Source organism: Charadrius vociferus, unplaced genomic scaffold, assembly GCF_000708025.1.
Source record: "Charadrius vociferus isolate BGI_N301 unplaced genomic scaffold, ASM70802v2 scaffold883, whole genome shotgun sequence".
In the NCBI taxonomy this organism is placed as follows: domain Eukaryota; kingdom Metazoa; phylum Chordata; class Aves; order Charadriiformes; family Charadriidae; genus Charadrius; species Charadrius vociferus.
The window spans coordinates 588,293-606,956 of NW_009647740.1; the positions used below are offsets into that span (position 1 = coordinate 588,293).

Sequence of the window (18,664 nt, forward strand, 5' to 3'; positions counted from 1 at the left end):
GGGGTTGCAGCCCCCCGGGGCTGGGAGGGGGGAGGGCTCGGGCACCAGCCCGCACCGAAGGCCTGGGGCGGAGGGGGTGAAGGCCCGGCTTTGGGAAGCAGCCCCAGGCAGAGGAGATGGACACCAGCCAGCGTGGATTCCTCCTGCCGCCACCGTGCCGGGTGAGCCTGGCGTCCCAGGAGGGTCATCTGTCCACAAATCGAAAGGAGAAAACATCGGATGAAGGTTGTATATGGATGTCATCACGGATGCGACAACTATACGACAACATGGGTTGTGTTCCCTTGTGGTTCTTCCGTCGTGTGACGTCGTGAACCATGTGATGTCAGACTAGCTGAGCGTTTCAAGTGAAGTCTGCAGAGGACCCACTCGGGGCCCGGTCCTCGCTGGAGTGGCCGTTCCCACCCAGAGTGAGGAAATCACGCGTTGGGTTTGTAATGGTGGGTGTGTTGGAGATGTCCCAAATTGACACCGTGAAAAAGTGGGTGCTGAGGGTGAGACATTACCATCTCAGCAGATCTGGAGGCCACAGTGGGGCTCGGAAGGACATGGTATTTTGTGCTTTGGCAAAAAAAAGGCAAAATGTCACCCAGGGGTGTATTTATTGTTCACGTATGAAACTGGAGACATCACAACTCTCCACTTGTCACTGAAAGTCATTAGTTGCGTACTTGTGTTAAGTTTTGTCACTCTGCTTTTAAGAAAAATGTAAATAAACTTATGAGAAGAATTAGCAGAAGTGACAGATTTAGGAAGCATGATCTGTGGAAGGCAATAAAGGAATGGCTTTCTTTTTTCTAGAAGATGACGGACTGGGGTCTCACACCATTTTCCAGGCTTTTTCACCTAGACCTGTTGGTAGATTTTGGCTTCTGAATCTCTTTCAGCTGTGTAGGGTGTGTGGTTACACCACAGCACGTGTCACTCAACAGATGCAATAGGTAGCAATAAAAACTTTTATAGTTTGGTGAATATTATCCACATGATTTCTGTAGATGGATCTCTGCCTTTATTGCTGAACAGTGTGTTTTGTCCCAGAACGTGTCTTGTTCTGTTTTTGTTTTTTAATTGTTCCAAAATAATATGAAATGTTTGGAAGGAGTGAATAGAATGGCAAACTAGTGGCATAAAGACTTGAAACCCATGTGAAAAGCCAGGATGGCGTGCTGCAGTCTTGTTAACAGTCCCCTAAGCAATTACCTGGAAGCATGCTAGATGTCTGTTAATAGCTTCTCAGGGATGTGTATCTTTTAACAGGGATGGTGCTGATGATAGCAATGAAGGCCAGATGGCATGTGGCAGAGCTAAGTCTTCTCGTAAAAATGAAGATCTCTCTGATGATGAACTGGATGAGTATGATTTGGACAATTATGATGAAGAGGAATACACAGGTAAGAATTTAAATGTCAGATAAGCAGTGTAAGTGAAGAACCTTTTCACTTCTTATTGTACTGAAGAAATTAGTATCCTAGAACTACACAGTGTTATGTTTCAGATTCTGGAAATTCACATTTTTAATTATTTGCTTGTTCCAGTTCCGGAAGTCGTTTCATGAGTGAAACAATTCGGTGTGTCCCCCTGACGCTAGAACTGAGAGCAGTGTTGGAATGACTGTCGCTCCCCCTGCTGTTGTGTCAGAGCAGAGCAGCAGAAGTCCCTGAAAGCACTAAGCAATTTAGCTTACTGAGGTGCTTATGTTCGGAACTTGGAAGTTCATTTAGCCTATTCCTGATATTTTGCAATACAGATGTTGATGCAGGAGTTTCTAACTTCACCTGTCATCTACATGTATAAAAAAATGTTCTGAAATTCCTGTCTAGGTGATTTAAAACTTGAAGACTCATTGGCTGCTTTGGCGGTATATGGGAACAATGATCAGGATCCTTACATCACTCTAAAAACCACTGTAAGTACTGTAAAAATGTTACATGTCTTAAACAGCATAAACTTAAAAACCCATTTGATTTTTCCCGCTGCCGGACTGCCTTAGGGTCTGTAGGTGCTTGCAGTCCTCTTCCAAAGCTTTGCCAGGTTTTTGATCAGACAGAACTCTTTTCTTTTAAGGTTGCTTTGTGCAGTCCCCTCTATGTGTGCTTTTTACATTTAAGTCAGATGTTAAGGCAAACTGAATTATTATTTAAGCCCTGTGCTTCAATATGCAGAGGTGGTTTGTCACCTGTCTTGTAGGACACAGAAAATGCTTGAAGAAGTAACACATCTCAGTATCTCAGGCCAATAACAACTCAAATTAGAAAACTCCCCAGATTGCAAGGCTCTTAAACCCTCCACCAGTTTGTGGAAGAAACCAAACTGAGGTGGACTCAGGCTACATGTCAAATTAGGTGTATGGCATGAAGAAATATGTCCCTGTTAAGCATATATGCACAGCATACTGTGGAGTTGACTGTTTCTGCCTGTATTAGTTTCCACCAAGCATCAGCTGGGGAACATCTTTGCAGGAGCTGGCTTTGTTGGAGCTCTGCAGGGGGTGAAGAAGTCTCTGGCTGCAGTCTGACACAAAATAACTGCGTCAACAGTACTGTCCTCTTACGCAGCCTGTTTGTCTTTTTCTGGTGTGAACAGGGATGCAGCATGCAAGACATGAGGTAGTCCCTCTGCTCTACTTAGCATCAGTATTGTCTTAGCTAGGATATTGTGTGCCCTTTCAGAAAAGATATGTAGGGATTCCAGAGAATATCCTGCAGTTTAGTTCAGAGTTTAGATTGCAACTTGTGAGTGACTTAATTTACATGGAGAGATTACAGAAATTGGTTACAATGTGAAGTTGCGTGAGAAGAGATGATATAAACCAGAGAGCAACTAGGAGAGACTATGATGATCTGGGGCAGGGTGATGAAGTAGGTGAATTTTTGAGACATCTTCTGAGTGTAAAGATCCTGAGATTTTTTTGAATGCTGTCCTTATGCTATTTTGGATTCTTTACAAAGCTAGTAAGATTGAAAGGAAAGAGTAGCTCTAGGCTTATACTACAATGTCGAGTTTGTGTGTATGGGGACTTTGTCAAACGTGTGGTCTCAGACAAGGAGTTGTTATGGTAACTTCACATACTGTAATAAAGCTCAAGGAGGAAGGCATACATGTTGTCTTTAAAATGTGTTCTTGCTATATGCGCTTTGGGGCACTGTATGTTTTCTCTGTGTTCCACTGACTGGTTGATGATTTTTATTGCTCCTGTGTACCGGTAGAGGTGAGTGTTTTAAAAGTGATTTGTATAGTCAAAGAGGTATTCATTAACACAGGGATTCAGGGAGAATATGAGCTGCATTTATTCTGTGTCAGAAAAAGCTAACTTTCTGCCAGACATAGAAAAAGCAAACATCTTTTTCTCAGGCTTTTCTTCCTGTGCTCAAGTCCCTTTTTAGTGCTTCAGCATGCATTTTATGTTGTCTTTTGGTATTTACTACAAGTACTGTTGAAGACTACGTACGGTGTAACATTGTTGATTAATTCAAAGAACTGCAGGACTTGATAGAATTCACATATTGAAAAGATGCTTGAAGTGAATAAAAAAGAAATGAAAAGCTTGCAATGGGAAGTCCAAAAAGTCTTGTATGTGTTGTATGTTTGAAGGGTGGTACTCTGTTTGTGTAAGACTGTTGACTTTTATGTACAGTTCTTAGTTTTCCACTAACAAAAATTCCCTGAATGCCTTCCATTCCTCAGCAACAATGGAAATTAGATGAGAGGTTACATCTGTTCTGGTACAGCTGAATGCCCAGTATCGCTGTAGGCAGTACTTTTCTGGAAACGTTTTCCAGAAAGTAGACAATGCTTTAATGCTCTTGGAATTGCTTCCTGGATGTGAGAAGCGGTTACTGTATGCTTGTTGTGTAAAATGCTGTTACATGATATAAATGCTCAAGGCCTAAGAGCACAGGGGGAATAAGCTATGTATGTGGGTTCCTAGTGCCCTCACGTATAGCTTGTTTCTTTTCACATTTTCTTTTCAGTAATGGGCTGTGTCATGGTAGCCTTAAAAGATAGTTTCATATTTGGTAATTAAACAACTCTCTAAATCCCCCTAGGTCCACATAAAGAGCCCTTCAGTCTCCCCATGATTGAGAGAGAGAAAAAGAGAAGAAAAAAGAGAGTTCCTCTCTTTCTCTGTTTTCCACTATAAGAAGGTTTTAGGCGGGTGGGCAGCAGGGTCTTGGGTTTTGAGTGTTTTCAGTTGTGGTTAAAAGTTATTACTGATTCAGCCTTTTCAAAATGTGTAGTTTTGCGTGTTTATGTGCTTTGCTTAACATCCGTTATTCTCTCCTTTTTGCTGTTCAGGATCAATATGAGCAGGAGGACTTTTTGATTAAGCCCAGTGACAATCTTGTCCTTTGTGGCAGAGTTGATAAAGACTACTGTAGTTTGGAGGTCCACGGTGAGTAACAGAGGATTTGTTCCTTACGGTGAAGCTAGGGAGTATGTCTTGCCTAGCCTGTTCCATATAGCTGTGTAGAAGAGGGGGCAGGTGCTTTTTGGAAGTTGTTTTTCTGCCCATCTGCCCTGTGTGTTTTGTCCGCTTTCTTACGTCACAGTGCTTTAGCCACTTTTCAGAACTAGAGTATTTACTGTGGATTTATTGTTATTTAGAGGATAGCACGCCTTTATCAGGCTGTCCTTTCCTATCATTTCCTTTCATTATTTCATTCCTAACGACACTTAGAAAATACTATGGCTTTTGAATTCTCTAAACATACTATCTTTCTTCCAGACAGTCACACAGGCTTCACACTTCCAGAAGTCAACACACTTCTAGGAGTTTGTTGTTGGTTTTGGTTGTTTTGGTTTTTTTTTCCTTGCTTTCTCCTTGCTTCTTTAAATGTGCTTTCCACTGCTAGGAGAATAAGAATCAGCACCTTTATCGTCTTAGTTTTAGAAGAGACGATCCTTAATAATGTCAAAATACCACTTGTTCTAGGGATGGGTTTAGTTTTGCTGTGTAAAAGTCTATTGTAGCAAGAAGTACTACTGAGTGTGCTGAAGTTACCATCTTTTCTTACGGTGGTTCTTTGAGGGAATTTTTCTGGGTACTTCTGCTATGGTACATGTTTCTGCAAGCAAAGTATTCTGTTTTAAGAAAACAGCAAGACCAAAGTGTTTGAAAGAATCTCTTCAGATACCAGCATCTGGCATTTTCTGTATCTAGAGGTGTTTACGAATTTTGTTAATTGTGTTATTTTGCCTGTATAAACTTATAAAACAATAGCACAGGCTTGTGTGGTTTATAACGTTGGATAGCCCTGTCTTAGTTAACTACTAGCATTACTTAATTAACCGAAGACCTTAGTTAGTATCTGAACATCTATCACATGCACTTAAAAACGGCATGGTGATTTTTGTGTGTGTGATGATGCCATGTTATTAAAATTGTTAATGGGTTTTATCTGCTATCCAGTTAGTAAATCGTTTTATTATCAGGAGAAAAACAGCTGGCTAAAGGGATTGCTGTGTTTAGTATATGGTTGCTTCACCAAAACTCTTCCTGTATCTCAGTTACAACCTGCAAAAGGTATCTTTATCTAACTTCTTCAGCTTCCTCTAATTTGAAAACTGTTTGACTTTTACCTTTATTTCGCCTTTGATTGCATCTGGATTTTTTTTTTTTTCAATTTCTGATTCTGTAAAAATGAATGTCTAAACCTTCATTAATGTATCCTAATGTAGAAAGTGGTGGTGGTGGATACAGAGCATCTGTTTTGAAGTGATCTTACAAGCAAAGTATTGTAGTATGCTAGGAATAAAGTGTCTAAGCTTTGCTGAACTCGTCACTTCTTTATCTAAAGTACACAGGACTATGTTCGCTTATTTTGTGTAATTCTGTGGGGCATAACGTTAGTACTTGAGGCTCTGGTCTCTACGCTAACACTGAACACACTGCAAATTTACATTCTAGATCTCCTTGACAGTTTAGTGTTTACCACTTCTGCCTTTTGCAGAAGAGAACTGTTCATAGTTGCTTGCTTTTCCTTTTCACTGATGTCTTGTGTATCTGTAATTCTTTTTCAGTTTATAATCATGAAGAAAACTCATTTTATGTGCATCATGATATTATCTTGCCTGCTTACCCTCTGTGTCTGGAGTGGTTGAATTTTGATCCTAGTCCTGATGAATCACTAGGTAAATTACAAAGGGTACTGTAAATGTCCGGTTAAATAATTTTTACTTGAAGAGTATATAAATGTAATGTTGTCACCAAACAATTTCATCCAGTGGTACAAACAGAAATAAACCCAAGGTATTAAGGTGGAAAAACTGACTATCAGTTCTTTTGATTTGGTGATACAGTCATCTTAGTGATGCTGCCATAACAAACGATTTGACTAAAACACTGGTTTTATTACAAATAATTAAGTTATTGTCAATTAGCAGACCAGAGCAAGCTCTTCTCCACTCTGCTTTATTTTCCATTTGCAAATGAAAGATTGCTTTTGTTCAAAATCATTATGGCCAATGCAGTTGATTAACTATAAAACACAGTGAAATTTTTATATATTTACTTATTTTTATTATTATAATATTTTACAGTATTGTAATATTTATTCATATTTAGTAACCTTTTTCCTGTCTCTTACAGATCATTATTTTTTTCCATAGCCCAGGGAATGTGTTTTGGGGTTTTTTTTCCTTAAAAAAAACCAAAATGTGGAACTTTATACAGCTTCTTTGAACAGTTACTTGTACTGAAGGGGAGGTGTATTGGAGAGCAAGTAAATTTTTGTCTGGCAACATGTGCTGTCAGTTGATAATTTTAAATTGTTCCTTGTCTGTTATAATCATCAAAGATGTTCAAATAGAAGATTCTGGCACATAAGTATAAGTTTTACTTAATCAGTGAAATAAGCAACAGCTGGATTGCCAAATATACTGTTTTGTAACTCTAAAGTGTGGCTGCATTTGGATTTCTGCTTATAGGAAATTATGTTGCAGTGGGTAACATGACCCCGGTTATTGACATTTGGGACCTCGATATAGTAGAATCCTTAGAACCAGTCTTTTCTCTTGGAGGCACGAAAGAAAAAAAGAAGAAAAAAAAAGGAAAGAAAGTAAGTATTGTAAAATGGTTTATCTAGTTGGATGTAGGAAACTTACAGCAAGGATAATGTCGTTACTGCTACTTTTCCTACACTGAAAAAATCATAGATAATCTGGTTTAATTCCACCTGTCATGTTGAAAATGGTGTTTAGACAGGTTATAGAAGGTAATGTCATGGCAGTCTGTGGTAGGTTAAAATTAGTATTTTCCTGTGACTCAGAGTTGGAAACGCATTGAGCAATAAAGGACAAAGTTGACACTAATAAAATACATTTTAGTCAGGATTCACCTCTGTTAGCTTTATCTAGCTGAAATTTAAGCATATTTTAAGCTAGTCATCAGGATTGTCTAAGGTGAATGCATAAAGACACCGCCAGAGTGGCTCTGTGTAATTGTGAAAGGGGTTTAATTCTTGAGCTCTCAGACCTCCTGGTTTTAAAAACAATAGGAAAAAATATCCTCGGAAGGGGAATTCGTTCTGTGAAATTTGCTTCTGAGAATCACTGAGTTACCAGAGTTGCTGTTACCTCAATTTGAAATGGTAATTGTTCTCTGTATGGATAATTAAAGTCTGGAATCAAGAGCAGAAGAGGAATGGGGTGGCTTATGGGTGGTTTCCAGTTGCAGTCCCAGTATACTTTGAAGCTTAACCACTTAAAATTAGAATTTGTAGGAGCTGGCAGTTACAAGGACCTAAAGCTCAGTTAATTGGGAGGAGAGGGAGGGAATGTTTAGAAAGAAGATGAAGAAGCTGCACGTTAGATGGAAACAATAAAATTTCTTCAACTAGCCTGAAGGGAGAACCAGTTCTGTGAGCCCACCAGCTGTGATTGGAGCCATCTGAGATCTGGGGTAGGAGGCAAGGTGCAGGTGCTGCAGAGACAGTGCTATCAAAAGCCTTGCTGCAGCAAGTGACGACAATTTAAAACATGAAGTTGTTTGTGAAGGCATTAAGGAGGTCGTACTAACGTGTTGTAATGTTTGATTGCTGTTGAAGCTATAATTTTCAAAAGTCTGTTTATGTTGTATTTGCATACACAGAGTTTATCTTCAGAAGACACAGTGAAAGGACATACGGATGCTGTGCTTGACCTTTCGTGGAATAAGCAAAGCAGGTAAAAGAATACTTGAATAACAATGGATGGTTACAGGTTACAAATTTGTATACTTAATTAGGCATACATTTTTCACACAAATCCAAAATCTTATGTAGCATAACATTGAACTTGAAAGCAGTGCTGAAATGAATCAGTTCTCAAAAATACACACACATACTTTTTTTTTTTAACTAGAAGTCTTGATTTGTTTTTTTAATAACCTATGTATCACTGCAGATCACTTTTTATGTATTTGCAGGTCGTCCAGAGGAGGGCAGGGCTAAGGTGGATCTAAGCCATTGTTAAATTGGCTGCATTTAAGTCAGATGCACAAATTGGAGAAGCAGAAGTGCTGCCCTGATCTGTGCCAATCTGCCAATGACCTAAACCACCATTTCAACAGATAGAAGTAGATTTATAGAAGGAAGTCCTCGCTGTGCTGTTTTTTTCCTCTGGCTTTTGCCCCAGAGCTGTGAACAGAAAAGAGAGTGTAAAGGCCCTAATAGCACAGTTACAGAAATGCCTCTGACCTTTGAGTTATCCTAGACAGAGAGAATTCTCCGTTGCCTGAATGAACTAGTAATGAAGTGCGGCTATTGAAGCAACACAAAGCTGGTCCATCTTGGGGGAAAGGTCAAGGACAATGTACTGACTGAAATAAAGATGCTGCTGGTTTTTTATCGTTTCGGTGGGTTTTAACAGTTCAGCTGTCAGAGGATCCTCAGCATGGGCCTTGAAATACTTCCAGTCAGACATAGGATGACGTTTATTTTTTATTTTTTTCTCCTGCTGTCATAAATGTCTCTGAAGATACACATAGTCAACTCCGCACACTCCTGATGACCAGGTGTAAGCCTTCACTTGTCATGCTTTGTTATCTAGATACTGAAGAAGGAAACACCCACATAAACATACAGTAAATGTACATAAATTGCACTCTTAATTTACAGTGTGCTGTCTATTGTTCTTAAATTATACACATATGCACAGAGTGTGGTAGTGATCATCCCATCAGTTTTACAAAAGAGTAGCTTTCGTGTACCTAGAAATTGTTGTCTGGTGGTAATATAGAGGCAAGTCACAAAAATTATGGCTAAGTGTCTGGAATGCATAATTCTGTAATATTCTGAGTTACAATTGATAATTGTAGATCTTTTGGGAAATAAAACCAGCCTTGAAGTGTAAAGCTTATGGGCAAAACAAGGAACTCCTTGGAGCAGCTTGTATTTAAATGTTTTCTTGTTGTTTGTTAGGTTTTTTAAGCAAGACATGTTGTGACAGGTCTCTATAAATAACTTTCTGCCTGTAGGTCATAATGGTATTACTGTAACTCATAGCCTTCACTATGCATTTTTCTTAACTTTCCCTTGTAACATTGTTTGGGAGAACAGTGTTTCCAGGAGAATGTTAGCTCTTTCAGTCAGAAACACTTTGTTAATGTAAAAAGAAAAAGGTGAGGAGGGAGCAGTTTCAATCAGAAACAACGTGTTGAGGTGATAGATCTGTTTTTAAGAGCAGTGGAGCAATGGTAGCGATTGTACTGTGTATTTGACAGGCCTTTGGGAATGTTTTGAGTTTTTTCTGATTAAATTTCTAAACTGTGTGTTTATTGCTCTTAACACAATTGGTCAATTTTAAGTTGAAATGTGGGCTCTGTAAGCTAAGTAAAATGTTAGCGCTTCCTTTCAGCATTCTGTGAAGGGTGTACAGTGTTGGGTCTTCAGTAGTTATGTAAATACTCAGATATTAGAGAGCAAAATATTTTAAAAACAGGTTTGTCTGGCTCTTGGCTGTATGTGTATGCAAACAGAACTAAGTTGCATAAGTAATGTTTAAATATACTATCTTAATGTCAAAGGAAAGGAAGTGCTTAAAAGCCTTTCTTCCTTCGTTTTGTTCAAGAAATCTTCCAGTAAATGATATTTTAAGTGGTGTCTGGGGGGGAAATACAAGCAAAACTGTCAATGTTGTTATTATAAGTGTTGTACTAATATAATATAATATAGTCTGTTTGTAGTTTACTTGTAACTTAGAATTACCTTCAGGGAGTTATCCTTCATGCTTGAGATATATAGTCTGTAGACCAGAGAATACTTGATTTCAGAATCAGGCTCTTTATGTAATTTGGATTTTTGACTGTTGTTTGTTTGTATCTGTATAAAGATTTTTAAAACTTACTTTTTGATCCGTTATCAGGAATGTTTTAGCAAGTGCGTCTGCTGACAACACTGTGATTTTGTGGGATATGTCTGTGGGTAAGCCAGCAGCCAGCCTGATGCTGCATACAGACAAGGTATGTAGTAATTGCTATGCTTCTTCCACTGTAAAATACAGAGAAGAAATCACTGCAGTTTTTCATTAGCTTCTTGGTAGTGAAGCCTTAGAACAGTAATTCTGTAATTTTCTAAAAATGGTGCAGATTAGTTTAAATTTCTGAATTCGTTGCTGTTGTGAACAACGCAGTGTTTGCTTTTAAAAATGTTAGTTATCCTTTAGAAAGTTTGCGAAGATTTACAGCAGTTTTTAAAATGCCTTTTTGTGTGAAAGCCCTGATGGTTGGGAATCTAATCGTACTGGTATAAGCTACAAAAACAGATCTCTGAGCATAGGTGACGCTGTAATCCTCTCTTAAGGCAACAGTGAGTGTTGGTTAAGGTTTGTTGTAGGTAAGAAAGGTTTAAAATAAATGATACGAAAATACCATAGTGATGGGTATTTCAGAAATTAATTCATCTCATAGTAATTAAAATGTGAAAGTTAGTTATTAATAGCTATAACCTTATTTTGCTGTGAACAAAGTCACTGCCCTTGGCAAACTCCTGATTTTCAACACCTGCATTTTTCTCCAAAGTGGAAGCAACTATTCTTTTACCTCCTCCACCTTATTTTTTTTAGTATCTGGGGCAGAAAGAGGGCATGTGGTTCTGTTCAGTTAAATTATATTGGAAAATATCTTGTTTCCACTGAGTGGGTGTGTTTGAAATAAAAATAATGTGCATCTCTTGCACTGTTTTATGAGCAATCTGAGTATTGACAAGCTTAATTGGAAGGTTTTTTGGGAGGAAATGTGCGGGTTTTGAGGAGGGAGGATTGTGCTCTATTATAAAGCTCCTGTATATGTGTGTTATATCTCAAAGCTTATTTTTTAAAATAAAGTCTTCTGTTATCTAGGTCCAGACATTGCAATTTCATCCGTTTGAAACTCAGACCCTTATTTCTGGATCTTATGATAAGTATGTCAGCGTACTATTTTCAAATGTTACACATAGGGAGAGTATTAGTATTGAATTAAGCCCATTAAGTTGCCTCAGGTTTTCTTTTTCATTTGGTTATAACTGTGCCAAATTTGAGTAATGCTATTATTTTTTTCCAGCAAGGTGGCCAGATTTGTTTGTGGCCAAAATGTAGTTTTCCTTACCTCTTTCTCAGGGCTAGCCAAATACTTTAACCATCTGGAATGACATTTTCTGTGCCAGGTGTCTGCTCCAAACTGAATTTATTTCTTAATTTGGCCTTATGGCATTTTCTGCGTTGGGAATGCGTCACTACTCATTCCTGTGAAAACTTGTCCGGGTTTTGCCAAACTGTAAGACCGGAGCAGAGGCACGAGAGACTTTAAAATCCCAGTCCGCTCCCTACAGCCTCTGTTGATAGGCTTGCCATAGCCAAAGTTTAAGAGACTGTCTCCTGTGATCGCAGCCTGGAGGTGCTGTGAAATGGTTTGTGTCTGCACACTTGGACTAGCTCTATAACTGCCAGTTCTTGTAAGCCCTGCCAGCCAAAAAAATTTCCCCTCTGTTCTCCCATCTCCTAGGGGTAACTTTTTAATTTTGTTCTATAACGGTGATTTTCTTATATCTATTTTTTATTCCACTTGAATTTGTCCTTGTATTAAAATATTTAAAGACCTGTCAATCTTTAGCCAAGTCTTTTCGTTCTCTGGTTTCTATTATGCTCTGCTTAAGTAAAAATATTGGAGAAAACCCTTTTATTGTTGTTAGGAGCCTGCTTCTGTCCACTTCCCTCCCCCTTGACTTCCATCAGTAAAAAGAGGAAAAAAAAAGTCCAAATACTGAGACCAGCTTCTCGATCCCTTTTTAGCAAGCACCTTGATCCTGTGGGCACCTATAAACCAGTGTACTATCTGTAAACTAGTAGACTGCCTTTGTGGATTTTTTCTGTAAAGCCTGGCAGGACCACAGACTGTTCAATGAATATTGGCAGATGCCTTCATAACCTGAAAGTCAGACTGTTAAAAGCTGCCTATGCACTAAAACTGTTTTTGTAAAATGCCTGGTAAAAGAGCTGAGAAATCTAGACCACATTTCTTTGGGTTTAATTATAGGACAGAGTGGGAGCGGGTTACACTGTGGCTGTAAATTGCGGTGAGATGTTGCGAGAATGACATCATCGTTCCTCTCTTGCATTTGCATCCAGGAGCTTTTTGGGTTGGGACAGATTCTGCTGCCACTGGGCTGAGCACATGCATGTAAAGAATCCCAAAGGACCCACTAACTCCCATCCGCTCTTTCTCCTTTTTGGAGTAGCATTTCCCTAACCACTGTTAAAGATTATTTTTTTCTTTCTCTTTATTAAAGCATATTTGAAAATGTTTGTGTATGTATCAGAAATTGATTTCCTAATTAGTGCATTATTTTTCAACAGTCGTTACTTGACTTTTTAGAAGTCTGTTCATAATGTAAGTGATATATTTGCATAATTGTGGTCTCCTATATGATAAATGTCTTATGCATTGAGTAAATTCCAGCTCTGTTTGCTTAGTTTCAGTAGAACAGCTGTTTGTAACCAAGATGACCCTTCGAAGCATATATGTCCTGGTTTGAGGCTAAACCACAACAATATGGAAAAAGCTTGTGTTTATCTGAGAAATTTTGATCTTACCGAGTTGGAAGACTAACTAGTGAAATTGTTTCCATTTTAATTTTTGAATTGTAGTTTACATGGATCTTCTATAGATGCCAGTGGTGAAACAAACTTCATAAGGTGTTCTGCCCTGCTTTTTTTCTTTTCCTTTTTAATTTCCTGTCCCTTTTTCCCATAGATCAGCTGTGCTGTATGATTGCAGAAACCCACAAGATAACCATCGAACATGGCGGTTTAGTGGTCAGGTTGAAAGAGTAATCTGGAATCATTTTTCACCTTGTAATTTCTTAGTGAGTACATGCCTTTCTGTTCTTGGTCTGTTAACTGTTGCCATTTCATTTAACCTGTATTTTTGTGTTCATAATGTTTCTGAGTCATATAATGGAGCTGATGGACAGTTGGACTGTTGGTGTTGCTTATTTTGAAAATACAGTGTGTGGAAAGATGGTTTTAGGTAGGTTTTTTCAAAAGTATATAGAGACCAGCTACTTATTTGGTATCTTCTTTATGACGGTAGAAAAGCAATTGATGCCAATGCTTTTTCACTCCAGAGGTGGCATCTTTGCCATGTTATTATAGTGTTCAGTGGCTGGGATATATTTTCCTTTGCATAGTTGCTGTTGTGTTTCATGTAATGAGGCAACTGCCGCCAAGAAGTGACTAATTAGAACTAAGATCCTAAATATTAATTTAATGTTTTCCATCAGCGCTAGAGGGCAGTGTCCTCCTATCCGGTATAGAGTGAAAATACCTTGGTTTCGTGGAGATTTTTATAATAAAACTTTTAAAGAGAATTTAAAAACAAGTATTTTTTTATTATCTCAATGGCTGTCTAGTTCTCATGCTTTGTGTATACAGCCAACAGAAGCAGTTGCTCAGTTCTGTTGGGTTTATGATGTAGATCTGTCCTGGCGTAATCAACACTTAGCTTTGCACAGGGCTGTTATGCAGCCACTGGATGGCTCCAAAAAGCTTGAACTGACAGTTAAGAGACTAAAGGCTAACCTGAGAGCCAGGCTTAGTAGTGCCACCATATTCAAAACACAATTTAAGAAATGTGTATAGGATTAAGATTTCCAGGTAAGTCCCTGCAGAATAGTTTAGGTACGTAGAATATCTCAGGCACCAGCTGGATGGAGTCTGACTTTGGGGATGCAGAACTGTGTACGCTGTGTAATATGCCCTGCTGAGAAGCAGCGTAAGTCTGTCTCAAATCACAGGGATTTACTAGAGGATGGGTATTATTTCATAGGAGCTTTTTTCGAATGAGTGACTACGGCTGTTTGTTTTTAAAATGCTGTGGTTTCCTTAGGCAAGCACAGAGGATGGTTTTGTGTACTGTCTGGATGCTCGTTCCGATAAGCCAGTGTTTACTCTGAAAGCTCATGATGAAGAGGTGTCAGGTAAGGGGGGGGGTGTGTGTGTTGTGTTTGTCCCCAGCGGCGAGTCACATCTGGAAGATGTCTTTAACCAATAGGACTGGGGTGGTAGTGATTCCTTGCATGACAAATAAGAGTTGTGCATACTAATCATGGGTACCTGGCACGTGAAGCAAATGTCTGCTCAGAAGCCATTGTAAGCAAAGCATTTTAACAACAGTGGACTTTTCTCAGTGCATGTCATGAATAAGCATGTCAAAACAGATCTATTCACTTGGGACACACTCCCTGTGGGTTTTTTGGGTGAGGAATAACAAAAACTATGCAGTCTGGTCCAGGATTATGAACTATAACGTTTACCTCTTCTGTCCATAATTATTTTGTACTGATATTCATTCTGCAGATGATTTAGGTATGGCACATGGGAAGGTTTTCACACTGCCTCCTTTGGGCTACTTTAATTATTTGATCAGTGCAGGAGCTTCTAAAAAGCAACTTGAAGCACTTGATTGGCTAAAATGAGATCATACAAATATGCCCCATCGTCTTGGAGAGCAAAACAGATGGTTTTTGGCAAATGAATGAAGACAACTTCCAGGGGAAGCCAGATTATGTGAAGTAAGAAGCAGAACAACAGCATCTTTGCAGTGTTACTTTTACTGGATTGAGAGACAAAATAGGCTTATGCGATGTTAGTTTGCTCTCACAACAGGGAGCAGTGGCAGCGTGAAACTTTGGTTAACTTTTTGCTCCTTTGTGCTGGAACAGAGTTTAGTGTGAGAAGAATATATGGTTTGTTCGTATGACTTCACTTCAGAATGTATCCTTATCTCTGTGAAATAGTAGTTACCTGGGGCTCTCACACTGCTGCGCTCTTAATCTTCCAGGGCTACAACTAAGTAGTCAGATCAAAGGGTGCCTTGTGACATCATCTGCTGACAAATACGTGAAAATTTGGGATATCCTGGGAGACAGACCAAGTTTAATCCATTCCAGAGCTATGAAAATGGTACAGTAATATTCATTTCTTGATTCCAAGAACTTTTATATATAAACTATGTCTGCTTATTGTTTTTTGTCTAGCTTGAATCTTGTTTTACCTAACATAGTATCTTTTAGGAAAAAAAATAATCACATCCATGTATTCTGGGTAAATCATTCTCACTTCAGTGCAGTATTCAGTTCAACTTGTAATTGGCAGACTGCTTCAAAGCCTCAAACTCAGATACCAGAGATAATGTTCTGAGCAGAACTATTGGTACTCCAATGTGTATGTGCCAGGTTAAAGACATAGATGTGATTTACTGTTTTTAATTAGCAGCTCTTGACTTCAATTTTGTGTCTTTAAGCTAAGTTTTGTGAAACTTATTTTGTAAACTTATTAAAACTTGCTTGATGAAAGTATTTTCAGATGACAAATTCATTTTGGGATGGTATTTTTTTAAAAAAAAAAATTCCTCCTCTTTCTTCCTCCCTCCCAGGGTGTTCTTTTCTGTGCTGCTTGCTGCCCTGACTCCCCATTTGTTTTTGCCTTTGGAGGAGAGCGAGAAGGGCTGCGTGTCTGGGATATAAGCAAGATTTCTGCAGGTAATATTCTCATTTCTTTGAATCTTGTGCTTCTCCCCTTCCCCCCAGGGTGTATTTGTATATTCAGTTATGTATTGTGGCTCTGAGAGAAACTGTAGGTTAATATTTTTAAGTACTCCAAGACTGCATATATGTTCACCTTTTCAGCTTCAAAAAATGTGGGGTTTTTTCTAACTTGGAGAATGGTGTTTGCCACATGATTTATTTTCTTGTCGCTGAAGTATAATACCTGATTTCTTCTAGTACCTATATTTTACTTTTTTCTTAATGTTCCTTGTGTGATCAAGTATCACATTTTTAAATACTTGTAGGAATATAAGCGAGGACTGGTTTTGATCGGTTGTCATAGCTACATGTAACTAAACGGCATGAATTTTTGGAGGCTTTTAAGAGCTCGATGGAAAACAGAGACTAAAACCAGAAAATAAGTTATTTAAACTTAATGCTCTGCTCTACAAAACTCATCCATTTCACAGTACTTAGATACAGGAATTATGCACAGGGAAACCTCTAGAGATGCTCTGGGGGAGAAATAACAGGACTTGTAATTTAAGTAGCGTATGTGGGAGATTGTTCTGACGTGTAAGCTTCGGCTCCCTACTCGGGGCAAGGGGGAAGACTTTGAAAACTGCGCCAGGTTAGGATTTCCATTCCGTGATGTTCACCATGCTATACCTGCCGCACTGCTCTTGCCTCTGCGACAGCAACATGTAAGCAATCCCCTGTCTGTGTTGCAGTGAATGAAGTTTTTGGCAACAGAGAGAGACATGTTCTGGCTAGTGCCAACTCCGCGGCTTGCAGCTCCACAGCCGGCAGTAGCAGCAACGATTCGGAGACGGCAATGGAATCATGATGGATCAAACAAAATCAAAGCAGTTCATGGGACTACGACTAATGTGTATTCTACAAATCCCCCTGTTTGGTGAGAGTTCATAGAAATTACTTGAGTGTCTGGCAATCTGCAGGCTTCTTCATCTCAGACAGAGAAAGACGGTGATGTAGTTAAGCTCTAAGTCAGCAGTTTTAAATTCCTCCCTCTGTTACCGGCTTTGAAAGATGAAATCACTTGCTTTTGCCTGAGATTAGAAACAGGGTCTACTATGTGTAAAGTTGATATATAAAATTAAATAGTCACTAGAAAAGTGTCCTGCTGCTACCAAAAGTTTGATGAATATTGCAGAGAAGGTAAATATCCTCTAAGGGCATCAGGAAAAATACTTCAAACAGCAGTTGTGCAATAAATAAACAAAAGCTGAATGAAGTGGCAAGTGTAAATAGATAATTTATCCTTAGTTAGAGGCTAGATTTACAGATTTCTAATACAGATTTTAAAAGTTTTTCTATGTAACTTTAAGTCTTAAGAGTATTTCTTGGGCAGTAGTTGGAGTCTCTGAGTAAAATCTTGAAAGGTATTTTTAACACCTCAGATCACCAGTATCAAACCAGAAATATTCCAGTTCTATCATCAAGGGTTTCTTTTCCCTGGTTCCACAGCACCTGCTGATGTTGCATGTGTATTGGGTTCTTCATCAAGCTCCAAATGAAATATATATAAATGGAATTTGAACTGAAATAAGGGACTCCTACTTGGTAGAGGATGAGAGGCTGTCAGGACACAAAGCGAGGGTAGGGATTGCAGCTGGTCACCGTCACTGGTGAAAGCTGTCCGTGTTACGTACTCTGTTCTTAGCTCTTCTCAGGCATTTCTGCCTGAAAGCTGAAGGCACAGAGGAACATTCTGAGTATCAGCCTAACCACTGACTTAAACACTTCTTTTAAAGCATCAGGAACCTAGTCAAGGAATATGACTCAACCAACTTTCTCATATTTAAAATGAACACCCAAGTGCCTTACCCCAGGCCAGAAGTTAAATGGTACTCTTACCCTCCTGTGAAGTGCTTCCCTTTCCACATACTGGAAGGCGTCTGTTGAAGTGCTGCTGCTTTAAAAATGCCCTGGGTATTAAAGCAACTGGTATCAAAGCATCCATAGCACCAGTGCATGTAGCTGACAAGATCCTACCACTGCTTTCCACCCCAGCTCATTGTCACTCATTCTGGTGAGGTAAAGCACATGATAAATTTTGTGAGTACAAACTGCAGGTGGGGAAAAGGCAGGGCTGTAGGTTTCTTTCCCATCCCTTGAAGTAAGTGGCTGCTTCTAAGTCCAATTTAGCTGTTCCTAGTCTGGTGTTTATCATGGCTCTGCAGGAACCAAGAATATTTTGGATGTGTTGAGATTCCTGCCTCAGTCCTTTCTCTGCCAAGCAACAGTGAACAATGTACACAACAAATGAACAACTGCTTTTTTGAAGCTTAAGAACCTTTGTTCAAGTGCTCTCCACTAAAAACCTGCAAGTTTTTCAAAACTTTAATTTGAAATAAATGCTTCATGTTAAGCTCTTAGAGGGTTGTAATTTCTGTTATCTCTACCATCGGTATTATTTGGCGCTGTAGCTCCAGAAGTTGGACTCTTTTTTAAAGTTCTCTTCCAACCTAAATGATTCTATGATTCTAGGTTGCTTTTTGTTTTGGGAAGAAATTGCATTACTGCAAACAACATATCTTTCCCTTGACTACAAAAAAGCCCTCAACCTGTCTTACTGGAGTTTTTTATTCACCTGCTGATCTAAGAGGGCAAGCATTGGGCATTTTCAGGTGTGAAGAACG

At 39.0% G+C, this 18,664-nt stretch overlaps 1 protein-coding gene across 1 annotated transcript; it reads left to right on the top strand.

The window, feature by feature from the left end:
- The first annotated feature begins 116 nt into the window (after positions 1-116).
- Positions 117-17,074, top strand: PWP1 (PWP1 homolog (S. cerevisiae)). The gene is made up of 14 exons (XM_009881990.1): positions 117-310; positions 1,258-1,391; positions 1,821-1,906; positions 4,297-4,393; positions 6,022-6,132; positions 6,928-7,058; positions 8,090-8,163; positions 10,342-10,438; positions 11,317-11,378; positions 13,208-13,319; positions 14,342-14,432; positions 15,296-15,417; positions 15,890-15,995; positions 16,733-17,074. The coding sequence occupies exons 1-14, from the start codon at positions 117-119 to the stop codon at positions 16,846-16,848; spliced, it is 1,533 nt and encodes a 510-aa protein (XP_009880292.1). The 3' UTR covers positions 16,849-17,074.
- Positions 17,075-18,664: the final 1,590 nt, after the last annotated feature.